At 31.2% G+C, this 18,966-nt stretch overlaps 1 protein-coding gene across 1 annotated transcript; it reads left to right on the plus strand.

Moving 5' to 3' along the window:
- Nucleotides 1-2,304: 2,304 nt before the first annotated feature.
- On the plus strand, nt 2,305-17,440 carry LOC111629902 (lipase member H-A-like). The gene is made up of 13 exons (XM_023373837.1): nt 2,305-2,335; nt 6,870-6,947; nt 12,809-12,931; nt 13,003-13,115; nt 13,185-13,273; nt 13,350-13,540; nt 14,046-14,115; nt 15,491-15,615; nt 15,694-15,810; nt 16,466-16,720; nt 16,813-16,933; nt 17,018-17,209; nt 17,280-17,440. Exons 1-13 carry the CDS (start codon nt 2,305-2,307, stop codon nt 17,380-17,382), a joined length of 1,608 nt encoding a protein of 535 aa, XP_023229605.1. The 3' UTR covers nt 17,383-17,440.
- The last annotated feature ends 1,526 nt before the right edge of the window (nt 17,441-18,966 follow it).

Raw genomic sequence — 18,966 nt, forward strand, 5'->3', positions numbered from 1 at the left:
TTGTTGGTTTTTGATTGTTAAAAATACAATTTTGATATTTCATTGTTGAGTATAAATTTTTGATTTTTGGTTGTTGTGGATAAATTGTTTGTTGTTTGTTGTTAGTAATAGATTGTTGCTTTTTTATTGTTTAAACTAAATTGTTTGTTTTTGATTGTTGGAATCATATTGTTCATTATTTTATTGTTGTAAAAACATTCTAAAGTTTTAATTGTTAACGTGCATTTAATGCAAAATTCTTTCGAAAGTACAAAACTGAAAATAGGAGATAAAGTTCAGTATTTGAATTATATATATATATATATTTATTTCAAAATCTTAATAAATAATTTACAGAAATACATATAATTACAGAAATTTCCTTTTTAGTGAATGATAATTATAGAAATGGAGTTAATGGTTTATTGTTCGATATGAACAAAGCAGAATTAAATACCAACTGAAAAAAATAAATTCAGACAATTGCAGTCTGATTTCCTTTCATTTCTTTTTGTTTTGCTTTAAGAACTTATTGATATGTTCTATATTTAACAAATTGTTATTGAAATCACAACCGTGACATCAGCTTTACTGAAAAAACACTTCATTTCGATAACTTTCCTCGTAATTATTTTGAGTTTTATTTCTGACAAATAATAATTTCGGCATAATATTCGACATTTGTCAAATACTTGAAGATCAATGGTAGAAAGTCTACAAAGAAATCGATATAATTAATTTACTTTATCCGTATTTTATTTCAAAGTTTATTTTACTTAAATGAATGAAGAGCATCGCTGAATTAATTCAGTTAATCTTATTTTTTTTAATTTTATTAACAAAGAAAAGGAATTGTGGTCATTTGTTCTTTTTCAAGTATCTGGAAACAAACCATAAAACCGAAAAAAAACAAAAATGAACAATAGTTAAATCGTAAGAGTATTAAACACTACGACAAGACAAAATTTTTCATATTATTTTTACGAAATCTGTAACACGATACTTCGTTATCCAAGTTGTTGCAGTGTGTTATCATCTGTAGTGATGCTTTCTAAACGTTTTTCATTCACGAACCCAATTTATTATGGAGATTTTCTTGCGACCGCGGGCCGGATATTAAATTTAAAATAATAATATACAAATAGTGCCTATAACTACTTTATTTATTTGCATAAAGAACGAGTTTAAAGAACGAAAACACATACATACATAAAAAACGAGTTTTATGATTTGCTTTATTTATTTGCAGCATAACAATTTAAACCTATGTGCGATATTTGACACTGCTGCACTTAAGCAACTACAACATTTTTTAATGTTGAACGATCATCGGTCAATCAGGGCATGGCAAACTCTTTCTCAAGAAGATATCAATTAAAGAAAAAGATTACACACAAGTTGTTCCGAAATTAGAACGTAGACACAACTGCAAAATTATAACGCACGATTCTCAGCTAACATAAATACTCACGGAAAGTGGTAAATTGAATAATTACCTTACTTCATTTAAAATTATAAATCACCCGAACTGTAGCTGTGGAGATGATGTACGCTACACAAAAGAATACATAATATAACGTAATATATGATGTGTCATTTTTGACCCTTGGCAGAAGCAGCTTATTACATACTTCACAAACAAATTGATTACCTGGCCCTTGGGACTAAGTAAACTCTCACAGATCTTAAAATGTTCAAACGTTGCATCATTGAAAGCTTCAACAAATATGGACTGAACAAGACAAGTAGCCTTTCTCCTATCCTCACTGTACTTTACTGCACTCTGTCCTATTGACCCACTACTTCTTTCTTCTACCCTTTCAAATGATCAGAACTTCATTTATCTTGCTTTGTACTGTAAAGTTCTCTTACTAGTACGGACAGTTAAATTTTCCCAGATTTCGATTTATTATGAAACAACTAAATACCATATACTTTTTCAGGAAAGTCTTTTTGGAAGATATTTTTTTTAGAGATTGTTCACGTATTTTGTTGCTTTATTCAATCGATATAATGCATCCCTAGGAATCCCAGGTTCGATTCCGTGCCAACGTAAACTCTTTTAATAACGGTATGTCCTAAATATATCAGACCCTGTACCTCATCGTCTGATACACTTCATTGAAAGCCTGAATAATAAACACACGATGCGGATCAAAACCCCCTTAATCCACACGGGGCAAAAAGTTAAAAAAATGTAAATTGAAAAAAAAAAACGCTTAAAGAAGAATTTTCTAGAAATTGTAAAAAAACAATAAAAAATTTATCTTCACGGATTACAGAAGGGGTTCGGCTTTTATCTACAACGGAATAAGAGCTGGTAAAATGCAGATGAGGAAAGCCGAACCCCAAGAAGGTATGATGGAAAAGCGAAGACGTCCGAATATCACCAGTATCCTGTTTTTAAAAATGTATCACCAGTTCCTGTTTTTAAAAATGTATATTTTTAATCGGATATTTTTGTGTTTTTTATAGGACTGTTTGGCAGCCAGTAGCCTAAAAATAAATTTCAGTCGCCAAAAGTGTAATATCTGGAACATAAAGTTAATAAATGGTTTTTTTTTTAATCAAGGTTGAATCAAGGTTAATAAATGGTGGTTTCTATATATTTTTGGAAAGGACTTTCTCTTCAAAAGAATTAATTAATCATAATTATCTCCATCGGACAAAATTTACAAAAAAGTAATTATATATCTTATACGAAAATTCAATTTAAAGACATAATAATATGTAACAATGATAATGTTTATTTGCACACCTTCGACAACACTGTCGATACTCCTGAAAAATTCTTTGAAATGTTGGAGTAACTTCTCTATAGTCCTTTTTTAAGCCCAATTGCATCTGTTTGTTCTGTCAATAAAGCTCTACCTGGAGGGAGATTCAAGTCTGACTATGAGATGAAGAAGGTGATTCATTCTTGGCAAGCAGCTCAGCGGATAACATTTTTATTGAGAGAGTAGGGAAGTTAGTTGACAGATGGACAAAGTGTATTGAACAGCTGGACAATTGTGTCGAAAAATGATGTATTTGACTTTTTGAAAAATTGATTAAAATAAATTTTAGAACATAAGCGCGTACAATTTTTTAACTCACACACATTTAATTTCTGAATTCTTGCCGTTTTGTCAATTTATTCTGTATTCTGTATCATGTAAAGTGTTTGAATTCGTCCGAAAGTAGAAAACTAAAAATATATCATACAGTTCAGTCTATCAAATCTACATATATATATTTAAAACTCTTAATCAATAATTGACAAAAGTACAGATAATTACAGAAATGTCCTTTCCTTATCTATTTAGTACTAACGATTGATTGTTCGATTTGAACAAAGCAAAATTAAATGCCAACTGTAATGATTAAAGTCTAGACAATAGAACATTAATTTTTAAAATTTTTTTTGGTTTCCCTTCAACATCCTATTAATAAGTTTTGTATGTGACAAATTGTTATTGAAATCACAACCGTGACTTCAGCTTTACCTTAAAAAAGACTTCATTTTCATAGCTTTCCTTGTAATAATTTCGAGTTTTTTTTATAACAAATAATTCGCCATTTGTCAAATATATGTCAATCAAAAATAAAAAGTTAGATCGAAATCTAAACACAATAAGTTATTCACTTTATACATTTTAGATTATACTTTATTTTACTTGAATTAATTAATGAAGAGCTTCGCTCAATTATTTTACATTTTTATTGTTATTTATAAATAAAGAAACACTGTGAACATTACGAATTTTTCAAGTATCTAAATGTAAACCAAAAACAAAAACAAGAAAAAATCAACAAGCATTAAACGAAAAGTACATTAAAACCCACTAATTATTTAACCAACTACGAAAAACCCACACACATCATATTTCTTCCGATTTCTTATTAGAGAAGACCGAAAGCATATCTTTCCAATTTAACAATTATTACTAAGTTTGTAACACAAACAGTGACCTTAATTACTACCAGCAATTAATTTAATATGTTCCATAGTTGTTATCAATTTTATGAGGTAAAAAGAGTAACCATGTCAGATAGAAAGAGGTAATAAATTTGTCAAAAAGTTCGATTTCTGACAATTATTATAAACAACACCCAGACGCAAATCGAACTTAGACGGAATTGCATCAGAACTTTCCCCGATAGTTCCCTCTCCGTGACATGTATAAAAAGGGGTCGCACCTGCACCTCGGGGCAATCATCCACAAGTCATCAGCGATCGTCGAAGGAAAGTCTCCCAGCTGTAACTATATTCGAACCTCGCTCTATGCACCTCTCGAGACCTCATCGTCGCACCTTCCCCGACAACCTTTATAGTCCATGATTGTCACGACAACGTTGAATATGAGTATTTATCAGAGGTATTTTGGTTTAAACGTAAACGCTCTCTTTCGCGGTTTTTAAGTAGAATATAACGTGTATCTGCCGTTTTCTATAGATCTTTGTATCTTGCAACGCAAAATTGCCATATTTAGTTATAACTTAGTATCCTAGTTTTACGTTTGATAATTGAATTTGTTGTTTCTGAAAACCTGTCTGTTATTTCGGAAAACGGACATCGATCCTCCGTCAAGTGTTTAACGAGCCCACCTACTCGAAATAGTGTTACGAATCGCGAGTTAGGGTGCGTGTAATTATCCTATCTAATGTCAGTTCCTGACCAGAAACAGCCATTGAACGATTTGCATGTTACCGTTAAATCATAAGCCATCCCCTGACGAGAAGCCTACCGGTAAGCAGAGTTGAGCTCACTGCTCACAGCCCCTCGGTTCTCACATATTTCTAGTGCGCTTGCGTGGAGCGTGAAGTTACGTACTGTATTTGCCTTTGTTAAATAAATACTACTCCGAGTTACAATTCGTTCCCGCAATTACCATGCGCTTTGGTATATTTTTTAATATCTGAATACAATCTATTAGGAGACTTGGACGGTATTATAATTTTATAACTTAGCTGTAAAGAAAATGTAAGAGTTTTAATTAAGGAAAATAAAAAAAATCGATAATGTTGTTTCAAAATCGACTGTTTAAATTTAATTTTCGCGACTCTAGCATTTCGCTTTGCCATCCCATTTAGGGTTGCGATGCATAGTTTAATAAGCCCTGATTTGGAATATCAAGGAGGATTTTCCCACCATAAGCTTGGCTGTAGGGCGTGAGTAAAGCCGAGACTCCCTTAGCTTAAAAACGGGAGTAAAATCCCTTGCCGTAAAAGCTTTTAATGACGTGATATGATATTATACGCCCGAGCAGGTCGAAAAGCAGCGCAAAAGCGAGTTGAGCAGTTTTCTTCTTTCGATGAGAATTCGGCCGTAAAACGGCCGAAATCGCATCGAATCCACCAATCAGAAGTCAGTGAAATCTGAGTCATTGCAACACGGTGGGAAAATGACGAAAAACGAGCTTTTGTGTATGTTCTGTCGTTGCTACTCTAGATTAGATCTGGAAAGATTTATCGGAAACATCCGAAAGTATTCGTGTATCTACGACAAAAGGTGTTCCGATTATAATAATAACGGATGCCTAAAACACGCGATATGGACGGCCAAATGTAAATCCTTCAATTTAGTGGTATGTAATAAAAAGGCTAAGCTATAAGTGCTGTGTATTATCTTAATAATAGGATAATAAAAGTTAATATATGAAAGTAAAGATATTATTCCTACTAATAGATTTGTAATTATAATACAGAAAAAAGTCGTAAAATATAATCATTGTTTTCATATCAATATATCACGTATTCAACAGTAACTTCGGTAGTACCGTCGCCGTAAATACTTCGTTAGTGGGACCTCCACCGCAATCCAGATGCAAACGAAAATAGGTTACGTGATTAATTAAAAGTTTTTACTGCGAAGGTTTTTACGCCCGTTTTTAAGCTAGTAAACTCTCGGCCTTACTTTTGTTACCGTTAACGAATTTGTGGCTCGCCAGAAAAACTCGTCTTATATACTGTATAAGCTACAAATTCGGTCAATTATATCAAGCTGATAATATTATGAATCTCTAAAATGTAGGATATCGATGGCTCGAATGCATGGGCGTAGCTAGAGTTTTGTTATGGGGCCTAGTAGAGGCCAACCTGACACAAAATTGAATTATTTCAAATGATTGTTTATTAAAATGAAAATTCCATGATAATCGACGATAACTTTACACACATGAAATATGAAACTTCCTTTAAATGAGTTATGATAATAAATACCAAATGTATCTTGTTAATCCAGTGAACCTTGCAAGAGACAGGACAATAATATTTTTCTGACTGTTTCAACGAATTTTATTATTCTTTCGCACTAGGGAGAGTTCGCGGTGCTACGTGTGGTCAAGAAATGTGTTGCTGAAACACCGTGTCGGGTGTAGATTGCATCGGTTCTCCCACAATTCGTGGCGCGTATTGGTTTTCCATCAGAGCAAGAGCACAGGAAATGTGTACCGGGTTTGACCGCTTATTGAACATCATGCTTCCAAACAACCATACTCGGTGTGTCGCGTTTTCATGTCAAATAACAGTAAACCTTACTACATTTAAAATAATATTTTCTAATTATATAACTTCTAAAAAACGATTCTTAGATTATGATTATGATTACTTTTTAAACAAAATATTTTGTAAATATTTCAAATCCTAGGTTAAATTATAGTCCCGCTATAACAAATTCCTGACAGTGCTTCCAATTTTTACTGCATGGCGATTTTGACGTCAAAAATTGGCGGGTGACCAATACGTGTCATAAAAACTGACTGTAATTGGCATTTTTCCAGGGTTATTATTTTGCGGAGATATATATTACGTACTGTACACTAGAACGTGCAGACCAAGAAGAGTATTAACCATGTTTCTGTCGACTTCATTCCAAATTCTTTTAAGTTTGCTTATTATATTTCTTCTAGTGATACATTCATTAGGAAAGAAATGGAGAAACAGAAGAAAACAGCAGGAAAATTATTCGTCTTCGTCTGCATCTCGAGGTAAGTAAATATTTGAAACTATCGTTAATTTAACAAAAAAGAACTTTATAACAGTCTTCGGTTAAGTAAATTTTTTTTGGTTTTTCATAGATTTACAAATATTATAACGAGGAAACGAATTTAACTGCGAACTTTTTCTGTTTAAAATTATAATTTCTAATGCTCCGTTGAGAATTATTTTTAATGATTTCAATGAATCTGAGACAAATCTAAATGAAGAGTATACTGTAAAACTTGTCTATGGCGACCATCCACGGTTCCTTCAAAAAGTTGTCTTTTAGACAGGTGGTCGTCCAATACAGGTGGTTTTATAATAACGTATTTCCGTACGTATTTTGCGCACTTTTTAGCCATTTCTACTAAGCAAAACTCGAAATGAGCAGAAATAAGCGAATTTTTTCAACGATAGGGCTATATTGGTATTGTATTTTCGGATAACCCGATTTATGGGCGTCGTCGTGATACAGTATTATAAGACAGATTTAATACTAATATTTTAAAGATTAATACGATAGTCGCATTTTTTCGATTATAGTGCACACTTTTTTCCCGACTTAATTAATTCGACTCGGTTGTTTTCGTTCGCTCCTCAGTTACGTGTATTACGTCATCGATATACAAGCACGTCGTATCTCTACATCACTTTGATTTTGGTATTCGTTAGTTTAATCTTATTTTAACTTTAAAAATACTGTATTTTTTAATATTTAATATTTTCTTAAGTACAATAAGAAAAATTATTAATTAATAATAAAACGATTTTATTATTTTTTCTCATTATACGATCTCATTACAATCCGCGATTGTCATTGGACAATCACGGAAACGAAAAAGGAAGGTCGCCTGTAAAACTGATTTTTGCATTAATGCGTTTATTGTATTTTTGAATATTTTGCGTGCGAAAATTACTTAGATATTATTTTTCTAAAAATATCGTGGAAATAAGGTAGGTTTTTATACAGAAACTACTTATCGCACACGTACTGTATATGAGTTTCAAAATAAATAAATAAAAATAAATTTATCAAACGATGAGATCAGCCGATTAATTGTATCGTGTATAATATTTTGCAAACCCAAGGAAAATACTATAGGTAAAGTAAATTTTGTTTTCCCGCAGTTAAACTTTGCTGCCAATTGCTGTTGTGATAACTTTAATACGATCTTCTAACGACAGTACTTTGCATTACTTTCGTTTTTCGGACATTTTCCAACAAACTGAAATGAATTTCCTTAGTTGCTAGACTAATTTCTTAACACCTACACCTAATTTCAAGAGTGGGAGAAGTGCCCGGGATGGGTTCGAAAAAGAGTTTAGACTAATTCATTACATTAAGAGGAGGAAACGTTGTTTAGATGGGTTCGAACAATAGTTTAGACCAGATACATTCGCGAAAGTGCTCGTTTATTACAGGTGTTGTATGTTGTTTCGGACCAAAAATCGATGCCCGCGGTCGCGTTACACAGGTGGTCGTTTAATACGGGTAACTTATACGAAGACTATGGATAAACTATTCCGTGCCAAAAATTTTTGCCCGTTTCGGCAGGTGCCCGTGGATTGCAGGTGGTCGCCTAAGCAGTTTTCACTGTATTGGTATTATTATTTTTGAAATATTACTAACTATGTTATCCTAGGAATAAAACGTATCGTTATTGGTTTATTTATAAAGATAATGATTTGGTTGAGACAGTAATTTGTAAGTAAGGAGTTGGTTCTTGCGCGGTTGATTAAAACGTTAATATAACGAACGAAAATGGTAGATATACTAGTATATGGGCCGTCGTTAAACTAAAAAAAGTTATTGTGGTTTGGTTAGTTGCTTCAGATGTCTTCCATGTTGTGTTGGTGATTGGAGTTAATGATAGTTAGGAGATTTTCGAAAGTTATAAGATTGGTGTTAACTGTGTTTGGAAGATTGCTATTAGGTCGTCTGCTTTGTCGTTGATGTCGATACCAAGGTGGGCGGGAGTCCAGACAAAGTGTATGTGCTTCTCGTGGCGGTATTGGATGTGTAGTTTGTTATGGGTGTCGCGGGTGATAGTAGGGGATTTGTCATTGTAGTTGTTTAACGCGGAGAGGATGAATTTGGAATCGGTGCAAAGAACGGTAGGTCTATCGGTAACATATGTGATAGCCTGCAAGATGGCATAGACCTTGGCAGTGAATATTGTGGAATCTAGGAACTAGTTGCTTATCATTTCTGGAGGCGTTTGGAGGCGCTATCTGTTATCATATTTTATTTTTAAAAGTTTATATTTTTAGCTGTTATGAAATTGGGAAAAGTTAGATTTTAAAAGTCAGAAAAAGTGTTATAAAATATTTTTAAATACTAATATACTAATAATCAGTAAAATCGTCATTAAGCTCGACCCTGCTGGAAATACACACGACCACCTTTATCTCCCCACTTCATTGTCCCTTCACTACGAAAATATAATAGCATCAATCTACCTTTGTAATACGCTTCTTGTCTAGTCTTATATTGAATTATACGAGCTGTATGACAGCTTTTCTTTTCCGCTAGACTTATTACATTACACCACTAATTAGAAACAGGACAATATTTAGAAAATCACATTTTAATTTCTTAGAGTATGAATTTCGGACTTCGTGTCTCTTTTCAATCCTTTGTGATGTAACTGTTTAGAAAATAATGCACGCAAGTTAACATAAAATTTTTGCACTGTTACAAAATTTGTAAAAATTTTTAACTTACATGGTAATGAGAAGCATAGAGATGGAGAGGATTGATAACATACGGATGATAATTATTAATTTACAGGTATTTGGAATAATAAGTTAGAATGTTAATGATTTACAAGAACGATATATATAACAACGTGTAAAAATTGGAACTTACAGTAGATACGATATATAAAGTAGCAATAGCAGTGAGAGGAAAACAATATACATAAAAATGTACACTGTTAAAACAATAACACTTAAAACTGTGACATTGAAAACTGTTTTATTATTAAAACAATAAAATAAAATGATGATGTAAAAAATAATTGCACCTTTAAAACAATAAGTTTATAAACTTATATACAGAAAAATTGTAACACGTTGAGAGGGATATCATGTTTCATGTAATTTTTTACCTGTATTATTATTCATTATTCTGTCTTTGTTTTTTAGTATTTCTAAACGTTCATACAATCTCTTTTTTGTGTACTGGATTCTTTATTAACAATTTTAACCATAATAATTTGGAAACCTTCAGTGTTACAATGAACTGCAACGGCCGAACGACTATTATTATATTTAATCGCGAATATTTGTTCGTTAAACCGAGTTTGTAAATTACGTTTCCCTGGTCTCATATATTATTATCATTATCATCAGCGTTTATCTTCCTATTCAAACTAGGGATTTTTAGGGCACCAAAATTTTAACATATTTGTTTGATATAAATTTGATTCTATCAAAGATATTTTGTTCATACGAAGTTTTAAAAAATTCATGAGTTGCTTTCATGTTTCTGTTTATTACTTTCTCTGTTATTGATCCAGTTGTTGATTATGGTTTGCTGTAATCATTCATTAAAAACAGTTTTATTACATCTTGTGTTTCAGTGTTTTGGAGGAAACTCAATAATTGAATATTTTTTTTTTTTTTACATTTTAAATATCATTAACTTAACACGAAAGAAGTAATTCTACAGCGCTACAGAGCTGTATAGTAGAACTGAGCCACACGTTTAATGTTAAAGTGCCAAATTTGATCATTAATATCTCCAAGACCAACTAACCTATTTGGATGAAATTTAAATTATTTATATTTAGTGTTCGCGATGAGCAGTACGGAAGTGCTGAACTTTGAAAAAATTCTTTGGATCGTTTTGGCAATTCCAAATTCCGCAATTTCGACTTGATTTAAAACGAGAGGGATTTTCGCGACACCAAGCTAGCGGAAAATCTAGAAAATATCTGCGTACGCTTAAAAGTTCTTTGTACAACCGACCACCTCTTTTTTTGGTCTCTTTGAAGGTTTTATTTCAAAATATCGAAAATTTACAAAATTATAAGCCCAATGTTTAAATATTAACATTCTATTGGTCGATCGTCTACGAAGTGAAGTTACATTTTGCTATTCCTTTTAATCTATTAGCTTGGGATCCTTACAATGACTTAAAACGCATTTTTTTCGGTTGTGTTATGCACATTTACTCCGTTTAATACAAATGCATATTTAATAATAGAAATACAGGAATGAACGATGGATTCTGATAATTCAAATTACAGCTTTTGAGTGCTGGGGTACTTCTCGTTTATCTTTGTTATGGCTACTTTGACTAATACTCTCAATTTCACTTAATATTACACCAGTCAATCTATTTATTAATTCAATGTTTGTGGGAAATCATGTTAATTGTCTTTAGTGTAATTCCTGTTCTAAATATTTAAAGGTATTTTTATTCTTTGTAAATCTTGTTTTGTTTTTTGAGTCGTATTGATAATAGCATGTACAGTACAGTAATACCCCGAACTTACGCGATAGGTGGGACCGATCGGTAACCGCTTAAGTCGAATTCGCGTAAGTCGGAATATAATTTCGCAAGTAAATGCATACAAATAATTTTTAATTGGGGCCGGAGGCTAAAAAAAAACTATAATTTAAAAAAAAATGTTTAATAAAATCTTAGATAATACATATGTATAACAAATTAGGCCAACAAATAACATATGTATAACAAATTTTCTCTTCCCGCCTTCTGTCGATACACGTGGTCCTTCTCAAAACTTGTTTCAATGTTGCCAGATCGCGACGCTTCTGCTTCTGATGTTGCCAAATGTTTTTCCCTTATTCCATACTTGCTTTATTCTTCATAAGTGCTTAGCACCATATAAAGGCCTTTTAACTAGAAGCAAGCAATCTAAAATTACATACATTTTGCAAAAGGTAAAGCATGGATCTGAAGATAATGCAGAAAAATGATCAGAGGATAAGGATAACTTGCCAAAAAGAAAACGCTCTCGGTTAATTAATAGTGTTTTTAGTGATGACGAAGAAAACATTGTTTAATTTATATTAATATGTATCACTTAAAAAAGTTTTAATGAAGATATTTATCTTAATTATGAAAATATACTAGCATGTTTTTTAATTTTTGGAACCTAACCCTCCTTTTCGTATTAGTTCTTTGTTTCGTATAACACGGATTCGCATAACACGGCAATTTTTTGGAACGTAACTATCGTGTTATACGGGGGTTTCCTGTATATTCACTTAAAAATATAGAAATACTAAAACTTATCCATGTATGCTTATATTCAATAAAAATTAGTTGATTTTATATTTGATATAGGTTTTTTAAAGTAGAAATCTGACTACCTTATGGTGCATGACTTTTGAATTTTATAACTGGATTTCGGATTTTGTTTTAAATAAATATTTAAAATCTATATTTCAATATGTAAACTAACTGTTAATTAATTTTGTCATTCAGAGTTTGAAAGGCCCCGCAAAAAAAATTTATTCGGGCCTCGCACCTATTGCATCCGGCCCTGGTGTTACCAGTCACCATTCTCTTCCTTTTAGCTCGTTTTCTCCATTAACAAATATAAAATGCCCTCAATAATTATATACGAACCTTTTTTGATAATCGGAAGACATGTTATTTCAATTCAAATTTTTTTTAAAAGGTATTTGATAGATGACGGGTATTACTCTGTTGTTAAAGGAAAAATATGACGTACAGGACAAGCAACCACTAATTTGAGTCGAGAGCATATATTTTAAATTGAATAAATTAAAAATATGATTAAAAAATTGCTGCTCGTTATCTGACGATGTCACAATAAATAATTGCTCGTTATAATCTTTTTATTAATTTTTATAACAGACAATAATTTTTCAGAAAATAAAGTCAACGGCCAGGAGTTAAAAATGAATCTTCCGTCTATATCCTTTTTACCAATTTTGTGGAACATTGTATTTTCTCAACGTGACAAGCAATACCACAATTCAGACATCGGGATACGTACGTAAATAATATTTTATTGGGCAATTTGACTGTTTATAAATACATATATATTTTTTGTATTTTTCCAGATGCTTTAAATGTATTTACTGGACTCTCTACGCTATATTCAACCGAGAAAGTTGCCTGCCTCAACATATTTGGATATAAATTAATTTTTTTCTTACATCCGGAATCTGCAAAGGTAATCAAACATGCCTAGTTATGTAATATATTCATTACGAATGGAAATATACAGTATTACGTTTTGTAGGAAGTGTTAAAAAGCAACAGTTTAATCAATAGGGATTCTACATATGATTTCTTCAAGCCAGTTTTCGGATACAACAGTTTTATTTGCAGGTAACGCATAATATGCATTATTTGATATTTCTTTTAAACTTGTTATTTACATTTTTCTAAATTTAATTAAATAAAGTTCTGACGATAATTGGAGAAGAAGAAGAAAATATTTAGCTCCACATGCACATGTTTGGAACCTGAAAGATGATCAAAATGTATTTATGGAGCATTCGAACGTGTTAGTGGAAAAACTCAAACAATTGCAAAAGAATGAAATATTCGATATTCTGGAATGGATGAAATATTGCACTCTCGATATAATTGCAGGTATCACTCTCTAAAGATAAATATTTAATTAGGAATTATAAATATCAATTTGTTCATACGTAAACATTAAATAAAATATTTATTTTGCTCACTTATTCATCATCACGTAGAAAAACTATGAAACGAATTTTAAAAAATAATAATAATATATATACATGTATATGTCATTGCAACGAAAGTAAGCTACTGAACTGGACGGGGGCAGGAATTCGAACAGTTTTTTACCACTTACACGTGTCACGATAATTACAAACTTAGTCACAGTACGTCTTCCTTTCTTGTATAACTGCTATTTTTATTGACACTATTTTTGTCTAGCGACAGCAGTTAGAACTAAAGCTGACTATAATCATTTTTGCATGGCCTAACTGATTATTTTCCTCTTTCATATATTACTGTTTTCGTTTACTTCGTTCTGCGATGCCTTTCCGAAACTGAATATTATTTTCAAACGACGTATATTTATTTATTTAAAAAATATAAAAATTAATTTATTTTTATGTAGACATAGCAGTGGGAGTTTCTCTACATTCTCAGACTACGAACGATCAAGAATATGTATCCGCAATACACAGGTATGGAAAATTCAGTTCCAGATATATTTCTTCATTTTTCAAATGATATTTACAAATGTAATATTTATATTAAATAATATAAAGGTAGTTTATCTGTGATGAAATTTTTAAAATGTTCGGGTCAACTTTATTAGAAGGAACACGAAACATTTCAAATTTTGATTGTTTATCAATTAAAAGTTTGTACATTATAAATTAAGTGTTATTTCTATACGTGCTGATCGTAATAAAAAGTTGTTAGAACAATGCGTAGAGAAAAGTATCGAGTTTCTAAGCGAATACAACGTGTTCATACAACGTGTTCATTAAATACTAGTAGCCTGGTACGCCCCCTAGTGGGCATTATTTACAAATTTCCATGAGGCACGGTTCCTTTGACTTTTTTGTTCCTCTCAATATGCTGTACAGCTCTGTTAAAGTCCCAATGGTAAGATTTACCCTCCGAATAAAGAGATGGCGAACCCCCCCCAACTGTAGCCCCTGTGCAAACAATAAAGTCAAAGTAACCATACCCCTACTCGCTACCCTTTGCGAGATATAAGCTCCTGAAATAATAAATTCCTATTAGAAATATACTGAATTATTTATATTGTTATATTGACCAAATAATAATTTATGGGCCAAATAAATAATAATAATTCATATTGTTAATTTCAATAAAATTTACAATTTTAATTTGAATGTTTGAAATATGACACATGATAGGGGCGTCTCTAGTGTCCGTTATCAAACGGTTACGGGACAGACGGACACCCTTTGAATGGGTTATATATATAGATGTATGAAAGATTTTCAAATTAATTTAATTATCAGATATATCGTTTTAAAGTTCATGTATTTCGTACACGTGAGAGAAAATCTGTAACATGCACGACAAATGTTTGACAAATTAACTTTCCGCAAAGCATACCGTGGTTATAATAAAATAACTAGTGTTTATCCATCTTTGTGTTTTTCTTCTGTTGCCTCAGTACTATACAAGAAGTCTTTATGATAGCGAAAACTTAACGTTTAACCATCCAATCACAATATAAAAATATACAGTCCAGCAACTTATTTTTAATATTTTTCAAAAATTAATTAATTACGATAAGAAATAATTGCAAAGTTTTTTCTTTGCATATATTAAACACAAAAACAAGAAAAAAAGTTTTACACAAATTCATGATTTAAAANATGTTTTTTAATTTTTGGAACCTAACCCTCCTTTTCGTATTAGTTCTTTGTTTCGTATAACACGGATTCGCATAACACGGCAATTTTTTGGAACGTAACTATCGTGTTATACGGGGGTTACCTGTACATTTATATATAACCTCTATTTATATTTAAATGTAAATAAAATTACTTATTCTGCTATCAAACAATATTTTTATTATTTAGGATTAGATCCAGCAGAACCATTTTTTCAAGGTCTTCCACCATCAGTTCGCCTAGACGAAACTGATGCCCGCTTTGTTGATGTGATTCATACCGATTCAAAGAGTATCTTATTATTAGGTAAGGTAATTATACCGTATTTAAATAGAATCTTTGACAACTATCACAAATTGACTGGATAAATTATGGCAATTATAGGTCTTGGTATGAGTCAAGCAATTGGCCATGTGGATTTCTACCCTAATAATGGAAAGGACCAACCAGGATGCTTTAAAAATAAATTCATCTCAATTTTCACTGAAGGACTTATAGAAAGTACGTAAAAATAAAGTATAGTTTCAACAGTATAAAAATAAAATGTAAAAAGAATTACAAAAGGTCCTCGTTTAACGAGTATTCATTATCCGAATCCTCGTACTTACGTGGTCAAAAAATTGTGGAACACGAAAAATTACTCGCATTTACGAGGTTTCCCCGGCGGATGGTAACTTCTTGCATCAGGTGATTCAAATACTCATTGATACATATCGCTGTACACAAGATGCATTATTGGGTTGAGTGTCGTTTCGGTTCCGGTTCTGGTCGATTTTTCTGTTTTATTTTCTGATTTTCTTATCAAAATTATGTCAACGAAACTTTTTCGTAACTGAAGCAAAACCGATGATAAAGTTCCTAAAAGGAAACGTGCTTCAAGAGGTCTAGAATATAATAGCAGTGTATATTATATATTATAATATATAAGCATACAATTGAAGAAATCGAAGACAGTGATGAGGACTTGGATAAAATTTCCAATGAAAACGGGCTGTCCATTGATGGTGTACGTGACACATTTTCGAAGCGTGACGAAATCGTTAATTATTATGTTAACATGTTAATATTTCTCATATTTTTATTTTCTTAGTAGTTAATTTCATGTCTGAAATTATATTTATAATAATTTATATTTATAATTTTTATTTTAATATAGGTAGTAGACGGTTCATTGGCTGCAATCATCAAAGAGCAGTGGATTTTTTCCATTGGTCAATTAATAATAACCATTGTAGACTTGTAGGCTATAAATGCGCTTCTTGGGAACAATTTCTGGAAGGAAAATGCACCGATTGTGCTCCGGATGGTAGTCTATGTTCTACTATGGGTATCAGAGCAGACGAACGTAAAACATTAAACGAAACTAATGTCAAATTTTACCTTAAAACTAGCGGAGATTCTCCATTTTGCTGTAAATTTCATTCATTAGTAAAACTATTTTTAAAATTTATACTTCATTAGTTCAATATATATATTGGTAATTATATTATTAATTAATTTCAGTACAACATTACAAAATTGTATTTAAATTACATAAATCAAAGCAAGCTACAGCAGTAAAAGGATCTGTAGCAATAGAATTACATGGAGACCAAGAGAATGTTCTTACCAAACTAACTGGAGGGTAGAGAAGGCTTTACTTTTATTAAATGTATAAATTATATATTTTAATTTTTATTGTTTACTCAATGAGGTTTAACTTCTTTAGAAGCAGAGAACTCCATCCAGGAAGCACTCATTTTTATCTCGCTACTACGGATAAAAACCTTATAAAAATAAAAAGCGTTCTATTTTCGTGGACAGATTCTTCATCACTTCTTAATCCAATTAATTGGATCCGCACTAAAAAATTATATTTAGAATACATAGAAGTGATTCCAATGAATGTTGTTGATAAAATGTAAGTAATAATTTATTTCATATAACTAATCACTCTGTACATTTACTCATACGTCTTTATTTATCTACAGCGAACAACGTTCACTAACGACAAAATTATGTCCAACCGATCCATTCAAACCGATTTATTCTAAAAAGCCAGCCGTTCTACTCGAAGTAAATTGCAAAAATTAAAAAAATAGAATTTCACAGTAGGAAGTTTGTATTATAAAATTTGTTATAAATGTAACATTTGTTTAAATTCGTAATCGAAATTTAAATAAATTCGTAAATTTCTAATTTGACTAAATAATTTCGGCCTATTTAATTTTTATTATTACTTTCACGGTTCTGTTACGTATAACAGAAGAAAAAAATGGCGATCGGTCAAAAAAATGACCCCCCGAAGATTTTTACAATTTTGGACCCATGGGACTTTGAAACGTCGAGAAATGTAAAAAAGTTCGGATTTTTTCTGTATCTACGGATGTTAGTGTGTGTGTGTGTGCACGCGCGCTGAGTGGAGGGAGCATAATTTTGTTCACCCACTTTAAAGCTTAATTAATAAGTCCTGTGTTTTTTACCGAAAATTTCTGAAATTTTTCAGGGAGGATTGATGTTATTTTGGTAGTTAAAGCTCGAGGGATGGGAGATAGAGATGTTGTCTGTCATTTCTGAAGTAGGGGGTGTACTTAATGAAAAGTTTATTTGTTTTTAGCATTTACAAATTTTTTATAAAATCGTCCCTACTCTCAAAATTAAGCTTTCTGCTATTTTATAATAATTAAAAATATAAAAAGTTTTTAAAATGAAATATCATAACAGACACCACACTCAGTTAAACGTTGCCGGAAAAGTTAAGCAACTCGTTGCTGGAAATTTTTTTTTTTTTTTTTTTAAAATGTTTTAGTAGTATTCCTCGTTATAAATGAATTTATTTTACGCATTTTCCCTACAACGCAAATCTCAAAAAAACAAAATAGACACTGAATTAAATCACTGCATCAGCATGCAACTGATGTTACAAGTATTCAATCTTTAGAAGCAACAGAATCCAAATCATCACAAATAATAATTTTCTTAAATTTTTTAATTTAGAGTAGNATTGGTGTAATTTATATAGAGAAAGTATCTGTAAAACAAGTATTCAATCTTTAGAAGCAACAGAATCCAAATCATCACAAATAATAATTTTCTTAAATTTTTTAATTTAGAGTAGCATTTCACCAACAGATTTAAAAATCATTAAGCTACCGATCACTCTTAAAAGAGTAAGGAAATTGTATAAATTCTTCACTCATATAATTCGATTAAATTAGTACCTAAAAATGTACTACTGTAATTGGAAAAAGATATAAATTCATTTAAGTGATGCGACACTTTGTTGGAGCCATTTAAATGGAAAGGACACTCGCATTTTCTTTCCTCATTTTATATAATTAATCTCTATTTAAAAAGCATTATTTCTGAGGATAACGATTTTAAAAAATTTAATTGAAGTATATCATGAATAACTTATCGTCTAAGTAAAAACCTAAATTAATTCTCTCAAATCTTTGTCTTAAAATAGCAAAATATCCTTATGTACGTTTTTATGTTAAAATGTAAAATTTATTTATTTCACAAAATGTACATTATTCAAATTTCTTCATTTTTATCAAAGTTTCGTTTATTAATTAACATTGTTTCCGTAAATAGGCACAGTTTGCTACAAAATATTTTTTCTACTTTTCTGGTAAAAGTCTCTGTTTAAAATTAAAATTGAAGACAGTCTGTCGA

This window comes from Centruroides sculpturatus, unplaced genomic scaffold (genome assembly GCF_000671375.1).
Source record: "Centruroides sculpturatus isolate CEXI.00-Female unplaced genomic scaffold, Cexi_2.0 scaffold528, whole genome shotgun sequence".
Taxonomy (NCBI): Eukaryota; Metazoa; Arthropoda; class Arachnida; order Scorpiones; family Buthidae; genus Centruroides; species Centruroides sculpturatus.